The sequence below is a fragment of the Ursus americanus genome, chromosome 8 (assembly GCF_024610735.1).
Source record: "Ursus americanus isolate L20-20 chromosome 8, mUrsAme1.1.p, whole genome shotgun sequence".
NCBI lineage: Eukaryota > Metazoa > Chordata > Mammalia > Carnivora > Ursidae > Ursus > Ursus americanus.
The window spans coordinates 12510657-12531455 of record NC_142134.1 but is presented as its reverse complement, the minus strand read 5'-3'; the positions used below and the strand labels follow the sequence as shown (position 1 = coordinate 12531455).

Genomic DNA, 20799 nt, shown 5'->3' with positions numbered 1-20799 from the left:
CCTGTGATCTTGCGGGATCTCGCTCCTGTACTTAAATGCTGCCAGGCTATGTGCAGAAAATATAAAGCTGATCATGTTGCTTCTTGGTTAAATGATTGATAGCAGATCCTCATGAACTTCAGAATTAAATACTAATGTTTTAGTGTTGCTTAGAAGGTACTTAAGGTGTTGATAAAAGCTGTATCTCATTTCTTAACTCCTTGCATCTCCTCTAGGCCCAGCCACACTGAATTATTTGAATTTCTCAAGATATATGACATTTTCTTACATCACATTGCCTTTTAGCACACTCTCTCCTATGCTTGGTTAGCGTCTTTTCTTTTCCTCAATGCCTCCATTCATTTTTCTTCAGTTCTCTCATTTATTAGACAGATTCATGGAATTTCTCCTTTGTGTCTGGAACTGTGCTAAGCAACAGGGAGTGAACAGGAGAGTCGTGGTCCTGCCCTTCCAGTCGTGTTTAGCTTACCTGTCTGACTTCCTTGATAGTACTTTTTATATGGTATTATTTCTTTACTATGCTAAGTTATATTCACACAAATACTTTGTCTTTTATTTTCACCAGTCCAGTATCTATCACAGTACCTGGACATGGTATAGTTGAGTGAATGCTACTAATGGAATCAGTGTGTGTGCCTACTTTTGCTCAATGTGTGTTTATTTATAGTTAGGATGCAACGACTTGTATTTTATCTGCTTATTTTCAGTTCCTCTTTCAATTCTTGACTAATATTACTTCATCAGAAGAGCCTTTTATAAGCACTGGATTAAGGATGTTTATTCAGAAGAAGTATTTAGAGGTTTGCTAAAACTAGTATGTAATACCTAAATGTCATTGTTTACATACACACACACACACACACACACACACATATGTATATATTAGTTTCAAGTTTTTATTTAAATTTCAGTTAGTTAACATACACTGTATATTAGTTTCAGGAGTAGAATTTAGTGATTCGTCACTTACTTACATTACCCAGTGCTCATCACAAGTGCGCTCCTTAATACCCATCACCCATTTAGCCCATCCACCTGCCCACCTCCCTTCCAGCAACTCTCACATTGTTCTCTATAGTTAAGAGTCTGTTTTATGGTTTGTCTCCCTCTTTTTTCCCTTCCTTATGTTCATTTGATTTGTTTCTTCAATTCCTCATATGAGTGAAGTCATATGGTTCTGTCATTCTCTGACTTATTTTGCTTAGCGTAATACACTCTAGCTCCATCCAGCTGGTTGCAAATGGCAAGATTACTTTCTTAACTATATGTATATGTGTGTGTGTATGTGTATATATGTATATGTGTGTGTGCTGTGTATATATATGTATATGTGTGTATATATATGTGTATATGTGTATGTGTGTGTGTGTATATGTATATATGTATGTATCTGATATACCCTGTATGTATACCATATCCTCTTTATCCATTCATCAGTTGAGGACATTTGGGCTCCTTCCATAGTTTGACTATTGTTGATAATGCTGCTATAAATACCGGGCTGCATGTGTCCCTTCGAATCAGTATTTTTCTATCTTTTGGGTAAGTACCTAGTAGTGCAGTTGCTGGATCATAAGTAGTTCTATTTTTAACTTTTTGAGGAACCTCCATACTGTCCTCCAGAGTGCATGCATCAGTTTGCATTCCCACCAATGGTGTAAGAGGATTCTCCTTTCTTTGCATCCTTACCAACAGACTGGTATATTTATCAACCAGAGAAACAGAACTTCACGTGATTGTGGGGACTGACTACGTAAGGAAGGACAGGCTGGAGCTTTGACATGGGAAGAATTTTGTCTTCATTAAGAAGCCTCAGCTACTTTTAAGGGTATTCAACTTATTGAATCAGGCCCACCCAGATTACCTATGACAATTCCCTTACTTCAAGTCAACTGTAATAGGCTGTATTCATATCTACAAAATATGTTCACAACACATTTAGATTAGTGGTTGATTAAGTAACTGGAATCTGATTTATCAAAAATATCAAAACTAGTTATATAAATAATATTAGCTAACATTTTAAAATGTCTTACCATTTCTCCAGCATTATCCTAAGTACTTCCCATGCAGTAATTCATTTAATCCTCGTAACAACCCAAGAAGATATTGTTATGATTCATATTTTACCAATTCAAAAAACTGCAAAGAAAGGTAAATTTGATCTGAGAATCTATTCCATTAGAAGATGCACATTCCACAAAACATGTATTTTTGTCATTTTTATTCACTGATACATCTCAAGCAGCTATAACAGTGCTGAGCAAGAAGAATCAACAGCAATTGATTACAAATAAATTTGAAAAAAATAATACTTTTCTAAACTATATATCTTCCTTCGCCTTAGATAAATATATGTATGTATGGGTTTCTTCCTGACACTTGACACTCAGTCTGTGGAGCAATAGGAAAATAGTTGTTGTAAATCATTTTGAAGTACAGAGCTTGGAACTCAAAGCATTTGTATAATGAGTCAAAGCTATCCTGTGTTCTGAGGCAAATTGCCTAATGATTACAGTTTTTCTAGGATAAGTAATTTAGATATAAGAATATTATTGAATAGAAATATAATTAAAAGAGATAAACTTACTTTTCAGAACACTTGATACATTATATTTAGATAAGGATGAACATGAAGTGTTGTCAGTAACATGATGCTTACAGGAAAATTGATTAAATTCTGGTTTTGCTACTTCCAAGCTGCCTCACCTTGAACACTGTAAAATGGGGATAATATAGTACTTACCCCATAGAATTTTCGGGAGAGGTAGGGATGATACTGTAACATGAAACACATAGTTAGTACATAGAATTATGCCTACTACATAATGATATTCAAGCATTTGTTAAGTAAATGTTACCATTTTATGGGCTTAAGCTTTACCGGTGGGTTGTTCTGTAGTAAATACATGGACCCTGGATGTTTGGACAGGAAAGGGGAAGGTGAACACTTTTTCAAGTTAAAAACAAATTCTTTTCTTTTACACCTATAATTTGCTCATTGATAGTAAACTGTTCTGATGAATTGGAGTGGTGACTTCAAATGTAGTTATGCATGAGGCCTATAAGTTAATTATGCTGTAGGCATACTCAGTAATTTTTATGTTCTAATTTTGCATGAAAGAGAAAAATGTGTGTCCTAACAAATCTTTGGCATTTTTGGGAACATTTAAAAAATATGTTGCTTTTCTAGTGCTTTAACATTGATTTTATAAATTGAAAGACCAAACAAAGATAGAAGTTCAGTAATGAAATAATTTTGATATATCAAACTGGAAAAAAAGTGTTATACAATTTCAATATTTAGGTCTTGCATCTCAGTTTATTATGAGTCTGAAAGAAACATTTTGTAGAATACAGCTAAAAATGGAGAATCATTTCATAAAATAACATATTTTCTGTGGTGTAATAAAAGGTTACATGACAAAGTCAGATTACTCAATTTTAAACCTAGGAATGATTTCCACTCTCCCCCAGGATTTGCAGATTTGTGATGCAGAGGTCCCAGTAGTGTTGATCATTTTGAGTGTTCATATACTTTTAACTACCGAGGAGTAAATGAGAGTAGTGCTTAGTACCAAATCTTAGCATAAGTAATTCTTGTGACTTTCAAACACTCTCTCATTTTAAAACTCCGATTGGTATAACTCATAATCAAATGTCAGTTTCTTATGTCCAGGTCATTGTTTTTGTATGAACTGGTGGTTGCGACAACTGATTTCTTCTTTCAGTTACAGCATTTGTCCACAAGACCCTCTCAGAATGCCCTGATTGGTGACCCTAATCTTCACAAAAAGACTCCATCTCTCTAGAAGGAAATGGAACTTTAATTTTTTAGTCAGCCTGACAGACAATTCCAAATAACAGGAGCCAATGATGGAATTTTCTGCGATTCATGCGATACAGTTAAAGATTCTTTTCACAGAACGAATTTAGCAGATAAATTTATAGGTTGGTGCCTCAAATTATTATATCCTCTATGGTTGGAAGTAAGAGTGGAAAATGTATAGATTTTCAACTCATGGATGCTGGAAACTTACTTGAAGATGTGATACCTTGACATATCTCATGTTTTTTTAAGGTGTATTATGAAATCATTATCTGCTGTTCCATAAATTTAACCTTTTTTAAAATTTAGAAGTGAATAATATTTTCCATTAAAACTGTCTTTATAAGTACAATTACATAGTATGAGTAATCAAAAATTGGGAGTTTGTTTCACTCTCTACTTTCCTGTAAAGCCAGTTTTTCCCATTACGAGAGTTCAGCCTGAGTGGTGAATCATTTGTTTTGGTGCAGTTGGAAAGGACAGAAATCATTCTTACCTCAAATCAGGTTCCTACAATTTTATAATATCTAAACTTGCCACAGTGGTTCAATCACTTAGATTAAAAATTAAAGCCCCTGGTAGTATGAAAATGCATTAATTTGAGGGGATCCATGAAATGAGAATCATCCGTTTAACAATTTGAGAACAATTTACTGGATCAGTCACTTACAATACTTTCTGAAAAAGTGATTTTTGTTTTTCCTTTGTGGAAAGGGGAAGCATTCAGAAAATGAAATTAAATTTAATCTGATTAACTCATAAGTATTGTTTGCCTGAAGGAATTTCAAAAAATCCCATTGTTTCGAAGCCAATATCAGGATTCCACACATCTGTTTATCTACTGTGCTTTCATGACTAAATTTTAATGTACGTTTTATCTTTTCTGTTTTTTTAAAAAAGAAAAGTATCACTATAGGAATTTGGGAACTACTAAAAAAAAACATGAAGAAGAAAGTGGAATCGCCTGTTGTCAAATAACCCAAACTTTAATTCCTATAGTAATTTTTATGCATTCACCTTTACTATGATGTAGTATATAAGCAATCTGTGTCAATTATGAGAAAAAGTTGCATTTTTATTTCACAAAGTTCAATATAATTAGCAAACCACATTAAATGATCTTACTTTAATTATTTAAAAAAATTGTCTACTTAATCTTACAAATGTGAACAAATATGAACTGTGCTTTCCCATAAAGAGTGTGTATTGTGTTCTTGTATTTCTAAAATGTTTAAAAATGTATTCATTGCCTTATTAATGAAGTAGTATGGTAGAGAGGTGTATTGGCTAACAGTTATGATTCTTACTTTATTTCCATTAATCTTACAGTGTAATTTCCTTTCAAAGCCTAGCAATAATTTAACATTTGTGTCAGAAATATCTGAAGATTTTGTGACCTAAATAGGAATTTGTAAGGTGTTTTTATCAGGTATATTAAATAAGTGTCATTTTAAAATATAGATTTCCCCGTTTCCCCTGACATCCATGTTCTTCTGTAAAATGTTTTAGGGCAAGAAAACAGTAATGATTTTTCCTTAAAATGAGAAATGTTTAAACCCCACTACCCTTGGAGGTCTTTTTTAAACTTGATATTTCCTTTTAATCTGTATCATCAGGTTTATTTTAATGGCAAATATAATGTTTCCTCCTTTAGTTATATTCATGTCATTCTTCAAAATTAATTTATGCATTTGTGGCATGGTAAAATATGAAAATAATATCCAACAACTTATGTACCAAATAAATTTTTATACAGAGTAGTTCACATCATGATCATGACCATTGTGATATGTTTCTGATTTACTTTTTAGTACGGACCATAATTTTGAAGAATACCATTTGCATTGTTCAGAATATAATGATCACATAAATATCCGTTACTCTATCGATTTTCAGAAATTGTTTGTCTTCTCAGTGACTTATTGCTAAGGTTTCTTTTATTTTTTTTTCCTTTCTACCTCAGAATGAAGGATAACCAAGACATATTCATTGTTTTGAAAAATGTGTACCTTCCTTTTATTATTCCGTTCACTTTTTTTAGACCTTAGCAGATTTAAAAAAAATATGTTGAAAAATAATTGACATACAATATTATATTAGTTTCAGACATGTAACATAATGATTCAGCAATTCTATACATTATTCAGTGCTCATCTTGCATTATCCATACAACATCCTTCACCATATAAATTTATCACAATATTATTAACTGTATTCCCTCTGCTGTACTTTTCATCTCCACAACTTATTTATTTCGAAATTGGAAGTGTGTACCTCTTAATCCCCTTTATTTATTTTGCCCCATCCCCCACCCACCTCCCCTCTGGCAACCACCAGTTTGTTCTCTGTATTTATGAGTCTGTTTTGCTTTTTGTTTATTCTTTTGTTTTTGCTTGTTTGGTTATGTGTTTTGTTTTTTAGATTCCAGATATAAGTGAAATCATATGGTATTTATCTTTTTCTATCTGACTTATTTCATTTAGCATAACATCCTCTAGTTCTACTGTGTTGTCCCACATGCAAAATCTCTTTTTTTATTGCTGAGTTATATACCTCTGTGTGTGTGTGTGTGTGTATTTCACATCTTTTTTTATCCATTTATCTACTGATTGATACTTGAGTTGATTACATATCTTGACTATCATAAATAGTGTTGCAGGGGCAATTGGCAGGCTCAGTCGGTTAAGCGTCTGACTCGATTTTGGCTCAGGTCATGATCTCAGGATCATGAGATCTAGTCCCACTTTGGGCTCCCTGCTCAGCTGGGAGTCTGCTTGGGATTCTTTCTCTTCCTCTCCCCACTGCCCCTCCCTGCACTTGTGTGCTCTGTCTCTAAAATAAATAAATAAATATTTTTAAAAATAAATAATGCTGCAAAGGTGTGTGTATATCTTTTTGAATTCTTGCTTTTTTTGGATAAATACCCAGTACTAGAATTATTGGATCATATAGTATTTCAATTTTGATTTTTTTTTCAGAAATCTCCATACTGTTTTCCATAGTGGTTGCACCAATTTGTTTCCACCAATGGTGCATGAGGGTTCCCTTTTCTCCACATTCTCACCAACAGTTGTTATTTCTTATCTTTTTGATAGTAGCCATTCTGACTGCTCTGAGGTGATATCCCTGATGGTTAGTGATGTTGAACATCATTTCATGTGTCTGTTGGCCATCTGGTATGTCTTTGGAAAAGTGTCTGTTTAGGTCCTCTGCCCATTTTTTATTTGGATTTTTTTTTTTTTTTTTTTGGTGTTGAGTTGTATAAGTTCTTTATGTATTTTGGATACTAACCCCTTATTGGATATATCATTTGCAAGTATCTTCTCCATTCACTTTTTTTGAAGTTATAATTTCTCTATTACTTATTGGCCTACCTTACATTTATTACACTAATTCTTGTATTTTGTGATAAATGAAATATAAAGATATTAAAACTTGAGTGTAATTTAATTTCATCTTAACATAAGAGCTCTGTCATTTACATGAAGCGCCTAACCATGTGTCTTTAGATCATTGTATTATCACTTTCTTTATATAATAATTAATGAGGCTTATTTTTTATTGACTTAGTTATTGTTTTTTAACTTCAGTATCTTTGAGAGAAATGTCACTTGTTCCAGTCTCTCCATAATAAAAACTGTGCATTGATACTAATATTACCTTGAGTAAAAAAATGTTCCCTATTTTTGAAAATTTTTCCTTGTTCTCCTACAGCCCTTTTTCTACTCACTTCTCTCTTTTCCTTTTTAAAGATAACTTAACTTCTATTTTCCCTCATAGAGATTTAGATAAATGTTTTCGCTTAATCTGGTAAGAAGCTTACTGCTCTAACACTTGAGAAATATTTCTAAAAGAAGAAATTGAAGCTTTACTAAAAACTTGGGAGGGGGCTATTTCTTTCTTGCCCACAGTAGAATCCTACCATTAAGCACACTTCTTGGACCATACCAGTTAGTTCACTAAATACTTGTTGTATATGTGAGTGGTATCCCAGAGGAATGAAACGATAATATTATTCTTAGTCTTTTTCTTCACTAGCATCATTTAAGGCAACAGTGGAAATTTAAAATGTAATAGAGCTTTTTTCTCCCAGCTATGATGGAATTGTTTGATACAGACTCAAAGTTCATGCCAAGAATAAGTAGAGAAATCTAAACTTAAAAAGAGAGAAGAAACAAGAATCTATTTGACAGCATTGGAGAAACAAAGAAGAAACCAGCCCCTCACCTTTGACACATACTAGACACTAATGTTTGTCTTTTGAGTGCCACATGATTGCTTTAAATACAGCTCTGCTTTTAGTGGTCATCTGTTTTATATCTCAGACTCCAGCACTGAGCAGATTAGTAATTCAGCAAATATCTTTAGGGTAGACATGAGGAACCTTAAGATCTTTTCTTATGTATCTTTCACTTTGAGATCATAGTCCCACACTTCAGTCCCACATGATTTGCATGACCTTAATTGTATTTTTGCCTTCTCTTTCATTAATGTGGCTACCATCTTTAGTATTTGCCTCTCTCTGTATTGGGGAGGGGGTTAACTTGTTGTTCACTTCTTAGCTCTCCAAATGAGTACTTAGATCAGCAATTATTGACCTTTCATTTATAATCAATTCATATATCACTTACATCACTAGCAGTTTTCATTTCTTTGCTACATTTTCATTTCCACATTACATTTCATTTCAAATTCCTTCCTTAGAGTATCTATTTTTGTAAAGTTTTACATGAGTTTATCACTATGAGACAAAGAAGCAATGTGACTACATACTTTGAGGTCTGTGCTTAATCTGAGTAGCAGATGCATGGTGACCAGTCACTGATAGACTTTGAAAGAAGGAATGTGTCTGTGTCACTAATCATGATCCACACTTCTTATCTGTGTAGTGATCTGTGGATTGAAGAGCTACTAGAGAGGTTTGTAATTTATACAATTACATGTAGTAGATGTACCATATGAACTGAAATGTAAATCATATTTTTGGGAGTTCCTTGTATTATTGAACTTAACCATGTAACTAAAATTTGTGCTTATCAGAATCATGTAAAACAAGAATTTACAGTTACTTTATTAGTTATCAGTAAAATATAAATTAAAGCCACAATTTGATAGCTGTGGTAGGCAGAATCCCAAGCAGACACATGAATCTAACCCTTGTATACTTTCTTCCCCTGGAAAGATAGGACGTCACTACTGTAATTATGTTATGTTCTGTGGCAAAAGGGACTTTGCAGATATAAGTTAATATTACTAATCAGTTGACTTTGAGCTAAACAAAAAGGAGATCATCTGTATGGGCTTAATCTAATCTCACGAACCCTTTAAAAGCAGAGAATTTCGTCTCCAGTTGTTAGCAGCATAAGAAATCAGAGTATGAGAGAAATTTGAAGCATGGGAGGGTTTCGATGTGAAGGATGTTCTTCATTGCTGAGATAGACGGGCCACTGGCCACTGACCTGTGAGGAGCTTCTAGTAGCTGAGAGTGGTTACTGGCCAGTAGCCAGCAAGGAAAAGGAGACCTGATTCCTACTACTCCAAGAAGCTAAATTTTGCTAACAACCTCAGTGAGCTTAAAAGTAGATTCTTCCCTCAGAGACTCTAGAAAAGAGCATGGCCTGGCTGCAAACCTGACATTGACCTTGTAAGACCCTAATCAGAGAACTAAACTGAGCTCACTAGACTTCTTACCTACAGAACTATGAGATAATAATTTGGGTGTTGTTTATGCTGCTAAGTTTATGTTAATTTGTCATGCAGCAATAAAAAATTCATATAATAGTAAAATTTCAAAAACTGGCCAAACTAAATTTTGATACAGGTGTGGAACCACTGAAACTCTTTTGGGGAATGCAAATTAATGCAATCAGCTCAGAAAACTCTTTAGCAATATGTAGTAAAGTTGAAGGTGAAATATATGAACATATCCTAAGAACAATTCCTAGATTTTTTCCATAGAGATTTATTTGTGCACCAAAAGAAAAAAAATGTACATGTGTGTTTATAGACATTTCAAAATAGCCTCAGACCAGAGCAGTCTAAATACCCATCACCACTAAAATGTGTGAATATATTGTGGTGTATTCATAAAATGGACTGCTACACAGCTCTGGGAATGAACAGAGTACTGCTGCACGTGAGTGAGTCTTACAAATGTATATTTAATGAAATCAGCTGCACATAAATAATGCACACACGTAAGAGTATGATTTTCTTCATACAAAGGTTAGAAATAGGCCAACCCAATCTATAGTTATTTAAGTAATAATAATGGTTAAGTTTGGAAGTTGCAACAGTGATTGCGAAGGGGTACCACAGGGAATTCAGGGTGCTGGTAATGCTTATTGATCATAATGCTGATTAAGCGGATATGGTCATTTTGCAAAGATTCATTTAACTATATATGATTTATGCACTTCTTATTCTTCAATGAAAAGCTTTTTTTAAATGAAGGACTATAAAGTATTGGCAACACCTTTTCCACTGTGTGGCTTAAAAAAAGAAAAATTGCCTAAGGTCATTCAGCTACTGAGTGGAAAGACAGAGTGGAAAATGATAATTAAGGATAATTTAATGATAATTAATGTTGTAGTTGAATTATCTCTTTCGTTTGACTGGAAATAAAAAAAGAGAAAAAGGGAAAGTGAGACTAGTCAATAAATAATTTTGACATGTTACAATTAATTTTTTTTAATAAAACAGTTTGCCGGGAGGATTCATACCACTCCGTGGTCTCATGTGCTGCTGTGGTTCTCACTCCTGTGGAACCAACGCTAGAAATGAAGAAAAGAGAAGAACTAAAATGTCCTGAACCTTCCAAACAGTAAGTTATTTGCTTTATTTTTCAGAACATTGTAAAACTAATTAGATAACTGATCAGAATTAGATTGCTCAGAAATTATGAGTTATAAGGAATGTGAATACTAGTATATTGAAGGGACAGAAATAATTTTATATGATATTTTGAAAATCAATCGATCCTTTACTGTCTCGATGAATAACTTCTGCATCTTCTGCCTTCATGTGTTTGAACTATATAGCATTCAGAACTCATTCTGTTACCTTATATTAGGGACATGAAGCACTTTATTTCTTTAATACTGTGATTGTGGGTGCACTGTTTTTGGATGGCTTATTTTATAGTCGTAGGCTTTAATCATCTAAAATGTGATCAGTTTTTAATATAAACTTCTTAGCTGAAAGTTGGCTTGCATTTTATAAGGAATGAAAGTTATTTGTAACTATTTTAAATACATTACTCTAAAACTTGACAGTATTTAATGTTTCTTTATTTTTGCTATTTAAAAAGATCAAGTTTCACTTAAATTTAGATTTGATCTTATATTGAATAAATGATGGATTTTTTTTCTTATAAAGAAATTCATGCTAACAAATGTAAGCTACATGAACCTGAAATATCAGATAAATTAGGATATTTCTGGGTATGCATTATATAAATGCAAAAGGAAAGTTTACTGATATTTTCCAGTGAAACTAGTGCCATTTCCACTTTAAGGTCTCAGATTAGAGACTAAGTGGTGTATGGTGTTGCCAGTGATTGCTGGCCGACCACCATCTGAGCCAGGTGGTAGTTACTTTGAAACACCAACTATTTTTCCGCATCGGTTTACACTGTATCATACTTGGTTGTTTCCGATGTATTTCTACTGGATAAGCTCCTGAGGACATAGTTCCCTGGAATGTGATAGTGCCTGATGCTCTTCGTGAAATCAATTAGGAAATCTCTTAATGTTACATTCAATAATGTTGAATTCAAATGGAGCAATGCATATATTTGATAGCATGAAGATAGTCAGTATTAGTATTCTCATTATAGAGAAAAGAAATACTAACCAATTCAGAAAGTAATCATTGTAATTCAGTTTTAATACACTTTAAAAAGTGAAAACAATTTAGCTGCTCTTAATATAGTCTAATTTTTAGGTTCCAATTTTTTTGTCTAATAGGAGGAAAATTACATCTCATATATGCCAATTGAATTATATTAGAAAACTCAAATTCATTTTCTGCAATACATGTATGAGTTTACATAAGTTACCTATATATTTATAAATAGGATCTTAAATTCTTTTAATTATCTTTTAGTGATTCTGCTTAAAACTGGGAACGTTGTTTTCACAAAATACCTTTTTTCAGTCCTTAGCTACTTCATAAATATTCATTCTTCCTTATTCTAAGAGGTATATTAAAGCAGACTATTAACTGGCTGAACTTTTTTTTTCTGTTACCCTACATATAGTCTGATACTCCTCTGTATTCTCTGAATTCTCTGAATCTACTTCTTATTAAACATTCTCCCTTAACAATATCATTCATTCATTCATTCATTCATTCATTCATTCATTCATTCATAGAGGTTTTGCTATTGTTTTTGTTTTTCTGAGTCAGAGAGACCTTGGTTAAAATCCTGATACTATATATATGAGATAGAGATTACATACGCCCTTCATAAATCACACTGCTATTTTGAGAATTAATTGATATGAATATATGGCAAGAATGCAATATAAATGCAGAGGCATAGTGATTAATTCAAAACTCTCATTTGCTGATGAGGGAAGTCACAATGTAAATTGGTTTCAGAAAAATCATGGTAGTGGTTTTTATTGGTTCATGTAATTAAAAGGTATAGAGATAGAAATTTCCTCAAGTATGGTTGGGTCTAGTACTCAAATGGTGTCATGGAGGCTCATTCTTTCTATCTGCCTCTCTTTGCTCTGCTTTCCTCTCTGCAGTTTTCATTTTCAAGGAGGGTCCTCTAAAGGTGATGTTACTACCTTCTGTAGCTCCTGGGACAGATTTTTACTTTTTCAATAAATCCAGTGGATTTTTTTTTTTCCAAGATTTTATTTGTTTGACAGAGAGAGACACAGCCAGAGAGGGAACACAAGCAGGGGGAGTGGGAGGGGAAGAAGCAGGCTTCCCGCTGAGCAGGGAGCCCAATGCGGGGCTTGATCCCAGGACCCTGGGATCATGACCTGAGCCGAAAGCAGACGCTTAACGACTGAGCCACCCAGGCGCCCCTAAATCCAGTGGATTTAATCAAAATCAAAACAAAACAAAAACCGAGATCTGAATGTCCCTGCCTTTGACTAGCTTAGCTTATTTGACACGACTTTGGTGAAGCAATTGCTGTGTGTCCGGGAATATTTGAAGATATGATTGACTAGAACCAGGTTACAGGGCAGACTCTGGAGCGGAGTGTGAAGGTGAGAAGGGAGGGGTGATTCCGTGCTTGACACATGGCTGATGTTGATAAAAGAAGGCAGGGGTAGGTGCTAAGAAGTCAGAACAACAGATGGTCAACATAGGTAGTGATATTATCACCATTAGTTTTAAAAGTCAGAATTCTTTATTATATTCAAACAATACACATTGAAATACCACATTATAATTATGCATATCTTTATTTCTTGTTTCAAATGTTTTTCACTTAATTTTATTTCATATTATCTGATCTTGCTGTGCTATTGAGAGGTAGTATAACTTGGTGGTTAGGAATTCAGGCCTTGGGCAGGTTTGTTTTTGAAACTTTCTTGACCTTGACCACACTTTGTTTCTTTTCAACGTGGAAGTTACTTTATCTACCTTATAGTGAAATGCCTGAAACACAATAGAAAGGAAATAATATTTAAAAAGTTTATACTTTTTTACAACAAATATATTTGGGAAATAACCATATCACATTTTTATTAATGAAGTTACCAAAGCCCTGTATGGTATTAGTTTTGTGTTTTTGGATTTCCCGTTAGGCAATATAATAATCTGCCAGTATAATACTGAGATATTAGAATGTTGTAAGTTGAGACATTGTCCTTAGATACCTAGTATTTTCTTTAAATTCAAGATGGAATTATTTCTTTAAGTAAATTTTCTCCTCTAATTATACAGGCTTCACATTATAATTTCATAAACCATTGCGTCTTTGAAACATAGGACTCAGTAGAGTCATGTAATTCAGAACTCAGCAAATCTCTTGCTAAGAACTGCAATAATTTTCTCAGTAAATGGGCTTCAAAATACATAAGATTGTACAGGAGACATAACATATATGACAACGTGTTTTTGAGGTTGTTGTAATCCAGGTGAAGAGGTAAAACATACCTGAAAAGATAAAACTCAGTATAAAAGGAGCAGATGCTATTTATCAGTGTAAGATAGAGATTTTGGTTAGGTATATGATTGTCTAAAGTTAGGCCAGGCTTATTGATTTAACAGTAGAAACATATGAAAATTAAGCCAAAATATTGGTCATAGTGTATTGACATGTTACTTCAGAATGTAAGAAACATTTTATGACTGGAATATTTATATTTTAAAAAATTGTTATGTATTTATCAGTTCTTAGACACATTCAACAAGGGAAAAAAATAAGAATTAGGAATTTCTGTTAGGGATAAAGTATAAATCTGTCAGCATAGCAAGTGATAGGGAGAAAATCTTTTAGGAAGGAAAGCTACATCTGAGCTCCGTGGTGGGAAAGAATTAGAGCTTTTCTTTTATTGATATATCCAAAGTTCATCTTTATTTGGAAGGTAAAGATGTAGATTTTGTTTTTTAGCTTAATCTGATAGGTAGCTACATACCATGGAAAGAACAACTTTGCTAGAAAAATAGAAAAATCTATATGATCCAAAAAGAGTCTACAATTTTCAGATAATTTGATCATAAACATAGAATGTTGAGGTCAAAGCTTTGAGTGTGAAGCTTTATAAATAAAATGGTAATACTAATGGTATATCCACATATCTAGCCACTCAGAATGTTACTCAAACCTATATATTTCTCAAATCACAGTTATATACAAATGAGCGCTTCATGAGCGGTATATAAAATTCAAACTCTGAAGAGGATAAAAGAGTGCTGCTTCTATGAAAGGTTATGCATTTTATTTTGTGCTTTCATTAGAAATGTGTTTGTTGGAATTCATGTACTTTGTACATACTGTGGCTCAATATCTGAAGTGAAGGGATTTTATGGCCATTGTAAATTTAGAAATAAATAGGTAAAAGCAAGAGAGAAATAATTCTGTTGTTTTTTGTTCATTTCCGTGTTTTTGTTTTATTTTATATAGAGAAATCTAAACTTCCTAAGATATTTGATTTATTGTTTCAATTTGTGAAAATGAGGCAGTATGTAAGCATGTTGTCATTCACTCAAAGTTTTAAGGCCTCCTGGTAAAAATGCTTCATGGCATTGATGTGAAGAAGGTTCTTTGAGCTACTTCTGAAAGGGCATGGATGCTATCATTTAGTACAGAATGTCTTATTTCTCAAGAATGGCTAAAACGAACCTATTTTATTCTTAGAGAATACTTGACACAAATTTAAAGTTCTGCCAGCTCTTCTTATTTAGTTTTATCTGAATGAATAATGTATATATGTTAAATTTGGGAAAATTTAAGTACTCTTTAATGTCATCTATAAAGTTATTACACAAACTCTGTAGTTATGCTAGAGACACATCAAAGAATCTGATTATTGGATAATCCCCAACTTTCTTTTACAGATTTCAGGGGGATGTATTTATTTATGCTTTCAGGTAGACATTTATTCATTAATTTAATCTATCAAAAACAGGTAATTCTTGAGTATTTGCTTTGATCTTCACACTGTGCTCAGGGCTGGGGTTTTTAAGTTGAAAACAGGTGCTGTCTTTCAAGAAAACTTAAGTGTAGTCAGGGAGACACATGTTAATTGATTAATTACAACAAGAAATGTGAGATTGTGGATATGACAATGGCTGTAATGTGGAGGTATATCACGTAATGAGGGCTTATAGTAAGGAGCTTTAACTTAGCCAAGAAGGTCAGGGAAAACTTCCCTGAGGAAGTGACACAAGCTGAGATCTGAAGGATATTAGTTTAGTAAGTGAAAAAGCAAACGGGGACTTCACCAGCAGAGGAAAAAGCTTGTTCAAACACTCCCTGATGTCTGGGAGCAGGGAAAAATTGAAAGAAGACTGGTGGGAATAAAAGCAAGCTAAAAACATGTTTTTTTAGCAGAGCCCAGGTGACATGTGGGGACAGTGGTGTGATAGAGCCAGCTTGGGAGGCAAGTTTGTGACTCTTTCTTCCCAGCTCCAGACTCGGTGACCTCACATCGGAAAGTTGAAATCAGCCAAAGCAGGTGTATTTACACACTAGTAATTGACAAACCCTACAAATTAGGGCTTTTCCCTTCCCCAGAGAGCTGGCTAACTATTTACTAGCACACCACTAATCAAGGACAGGTTGAGTCTGTTAGTGAGGCCAGTAGTGACGGCTGACAGTAGCTTGGACTAAGGTGCTGGCATTGGGATGGTGAAATGTGAAAAGAGAACTGGGTCAATTATATATCCTGCAACCCAGGCAAATTTAATAAAATTATTAAACTAAAACTTACAGTATATTATTAAGCACTCTCAGTAAGGATAAAGAAGAAATATCTGTACGCTAATTGTAATTATGATAAAGTAATGTAATATTGTGACATATTGTTCTACTAGTTGTTTAGTCGAGGAGGAGTTTTGATATTCTTTTAATTTCTTACTGAGTGTTATCAGTGGTGCTCTATAAATAGGAAATGTGTTAAAAATGTGTTTTGCACAAAATTCTTTTCTGAATCCTTTTTACTGATTCTCGCTGAAAAGGCACAAAAATATGACTAAGTGCCACTTAGGTCCTTATGTAAGTAGTATGGTTCCTTAGTAATAATTTTCCTCCTATATTTGGTCTCTAGCTTTCATTTACCATCTTGGTTCCTTAAATCTCTTCCATTCAAAAAAACAAAATCAGAAACTGAGGCATGGTATAAATAGAATCACATAGTTTGTGGTCTTTTGTGTCAATCCTCTGTTACTTAGCATGTTTTTGAGATTCATTCCCATCATTGCAGGTGCCATGGCCATGCCCTTTTATTACTGAGCAGTGTTGGCATGGGATGGATGTGGCACAGTTTGAATATTCATTTAGCTTTGTTCTCGCTCTCTCTCTATTTTTAAAGATGTATCTATTTGAGGTGGGGGAAGAGCAGAAGGAGAGGGAGAGAGAGAGTCTTAAGCAGACTCCAACATAAGTGCAGAGCCCCACACAGGGCTTGATCTCACCACCCTGAGATCACGACCTAAGCCAAAATCAAGAGTCAGATGCTTAACTGAGCCACCGAGGCACTCCCAGCTCTGTTTTCTTTTGACTACACTTTGCAAATTCACTGAATCAACAACACTACACGACCTCTGGGTAAATATAGGGGAATCATAATGACCATCTTTATCCAGCCCCACCCTTATACTAATCATATCCAATGCTTGGTTCACTGCCCATGAAGATGTTGTCCAGTCCCTGCTTGCACACCTCCAATGACAGGTAGCTCATTCCCTTAGAGGGCAGCTTTTTCTGTCCATGGCCAGCCTGGCCTGTTAGAAAGCTCTTCATTTTTAGCTCAAATCTACCTCCCTGGATTATTACTACAGAGGTCCTAGTTCTCATCCTGGGACCATTCAGTGTCCAGCTCCCTCCTCCCCACCATAGGCCTTAGGGATCCAGAAGGCAAAACCTCTACTCAGCAGTGTGCTGATAATGTTTGACTTATAGGGCTAGTTTAGTGATTTTTGTTGGTGTATAATATTCCATTATATAAATATATCAAATGTATCCAATATTTTGTTAAAGGATATGGATATATCTATATACCTTATAGATCTATATACATACTGCATGACTTACAATGTTTGCTTTATAAACAGTTCTGCTACGAACATTCATGGGCTCTTGGAGTTGGTAGGAAGTTTCTCTGGAAGTAGGATGGCAGAGTTGTAAGGCCTATTCATCTTTCACTTCAACAGACTATGCTAAATCATCCTCTAGGGGGCCACCATGATATACATCCTTGCCCACACTTAGGTAAAAGTATAAAGCCTTAGAAGCCTTGTGAGTCTGAACTGGCATCTCATGGGGTTGTGATTTACGTTGACTTATTTCCTCTGACGTTGAGCATCTTTGCAAGTGTCTATTGGGCATTTGTGTTTCCTGTTCCATAAATCGCCTGTCTTTTGTCCATTTCTCTATTGGGGGATTTGTATTTCTCTTGTATTTATTTAGAGAAGTTCTTTGTATAGTATGATTTCCAAAGTTGAATTGCTGTATGCATTGCAGATCATTCTTTCAGTTTGTGGGATGTCTTTTAATAAGTTGTGACTTTTAATAAACAATTTTTATTTGGAAAAACTGAAACTGAAGCATGATAAATATCAGGATCCTACTATAAATATAAAACAGCCTTCTTCCCATGCAGTTTTCAAAAGAATTGGCACCAGTTTTGTGCTTTGGGCCAGTTCCAGCGTAGAAACAGCTGTTAGAAGAGATAAGTGAAGAAATTTCTGAGGGAGAGAGCTGTTGGCTGAATGTGAGTCTGCCCATAGCTTTTGGGGGATTCGGAGTTGGGAGAATAACCTTCTAATCATAGCCTAATGAAGGGTCTTCAGAAGAATTGTTCAGAGAGTTTGACATGTGTTCTCTGCAGTTGGAGACACCAAGGACAGTTGGCTGATTTATGCCTGAGAAAACTGAAGCCAACTGTGGACTGGAATCTGACATCTGACCAGCTCAGCTGGAGGGCGAACATGGGCAGGACTGCTGGGAAAGCAGCACCTTCTTAAACTCCCAGTGTTGGTCAGTGAGCTCAGGCATTTGTGACTTATCTGGAGTGTCCGGAAACCTAGGAAGTATAGGGAGAGGACATCCTTCATTCCTTGGTAAGAGAATAGCAGGAGAGTGGCCCAGAAGGAGGAGACCTCTGAAGAGACCACTTGTGTACCCATTGCTAGGCCCTAGAACCAAGAAAATCTCCTTAAAACTCTTCCGGCCTACCGGGTACCCTTCTCCACCTCTCACTCGGTGGCAGGAGTACATTGGCTGTGCAGCTGAGGAAGCCTACATGTTAGGGCCTTCATATGCACTGGGGTCCTTCATAAGGCCCTAGAAGGGATCCTGGGATTTTTTTTCCCCTTCTTCTTATGTATTATTTTCCAAATAGACCTTTCCAGATTTTGTAAACTCCAGGCCTCACGAAACCTGTATTTGTCCCTTAGTACTAGCTTTTCAGTCCAGGCAATCAGGATACTTGCCTTGGGTTCTGCAGTTGAGAGAATTGAGTTATGTCCCTTCTTCGGCTCTGCGTCTTTCTATAAGGCACGAATTCCAAAGAGCGCAGGGTTCCCACTCAATAGGGGCCTGTACTTCCGTCACCCACCATGCTTGGAATTCCTTGCTCGAATAGCCCTGAGTCCTCCCCTTGAGGATGTAATGCCCATGGCCTGCGAGGCCGCAGAGGAGCAGCTGATCACTGGCAGAGGTGGACAGAGCTTAGAGGGGTGGCTGGGGCATTTTCTCTCTGGCCTGTGAGACCCTGAGTATGTGGGAAGAAGCCCAAGGTGGGAAGGAAAGAGGGGCAGGTTAAGTGTTTGATGAATTAAGCTATATTGATTGATACTACCTGTGAGAGGATCCTTCTGTGTTTCATAGTATCTGTTCACCTAATTGGAAGCTGTGCTCGCATCACTGGTTTATTAAATAAATAATAAAGAAAAGACTCAGGAAAGTTGATTGTTTTCAGACTCCATGCGTTAGTCAAGAACCCATGGATTTTAATACCAATAAATAAATAAAAATCCCCAGAGAAACCACTCCCCTCGACTGAGTGTTGTTATTTCATTTTTCTGCTGTTTACTGCTCCTTAGTGAGTCATAATATCTGGTCGCTTGTGCAGACAATTTGTCAAGTCAAGAAATCATATTATAACATTTGCTTCTGGTTTAACAATCCTTTATACACTGAACACACAATTGCTATTATTCAGATAAATTGGGACAGCCTGATAAGATGACTGAAGTGTTTCAGTTCACCAGTGCAGTATGGTACCATTGTACTCTTCCTCGTGCAATGTAAATACAATTTATCAGATCGCTGGGAAAGACTGCAGGTGCCTCACCATTGTTGTGCAAGTAGCTCTTATGCAACTTCCAACTGCATCTGCTAACATCATCCCATGGAAAAATTCGGTTTTCAGATAAATTAAATACTTCGTTTGAATTTATTCTGTAGTGTAGATGATAGCATGAATTCCTTAATAACACTATATACAATTCAATATAAATTTACCATTTTTCCCCTTTGAGGGAAGATAGACTAGTAGAAAAATGAAAAGTTTTGAAATCTAACATATTTTTACTTAGTAGCCAGATAACATAGTGCAAATACTCGACTTTACTGAAGTCGAATATTCTCATGGAAAACATAAGGACAATAGCACCTGCTTTGTAAGGTTGTTTTAAGTATTCAGTATTCTGGTGTAATAATTCTGGGCACAAAGAAGAAAAACAGTAACAAGCGCTGATTTAGTATCTTGTGTATGAAAAAGTTGGGGATGAGAATAGTGTAGAGGGCCTATAAAAATACATGGCGCTGTATGGAATCTATGATTTTAAAGATTCCCTGAAGTTTACTTACTCATAACGTGATTATACGCTTTCTTTTAAAGGAGGTGATATAGTTTTTCGTGGTTGTATATGAGTCTCTTTTACAACGAATATTGCCTTTTCAAAATCTTCTGTAATATGTAGGATATTAAGAATTAATAGGTATTCAAAAATACTGGAGAATTTGATTAATTTTTATTTATGTTTGAGGTAAAATTCATTGTCTGATATAGAATGTAAAGCCAACCATTAGCGTTGTTTGACACTATCAAATTGAAAATAAAGTTAGGTTTGATTAATGCATAGCCACTGTTAATATAAATATAGTAAATATTTGAATAATAGTAATTTTTGAGGATGTCACATGGAATTCAAACAGTAATTTTATCATACAGATTGAAAAGAAAGATCTCTGAACTATGAGTCTGGAAACTTGACTCCCATGTCTGGGACAGGGCAAGGCTTGTATTTCTAAACCATAGTTTGTAAAACAA

The 20799-nt window shown here is 34.9% G+C and overlaps 1 protein-coding gene across 3 annotated transcripts in view; it reads left to right on the top strand.

Moving 5' to 3' along the window:
- The window catches only part of CCSER1 (coiled-coil serine rich protein 1), a 1291424-nt gene that overhangs the window by 282036 nt on the left and 988589 nt on the right, over positions 1-20799 (top strand). For all 3 annotated transcript variants that reach the window (XM_045791946.2, XM_045791951.2, XM_045791957.2), the window contains one exon: positions 10532-10652. In XM_045791946.2, the coding sequence (XP_045647902.1) occupies positions 10532-10652 (121 nt within the window). The remainder of the gene's footprint in view (positions 1-10531; positions 10653-20799) is intronic.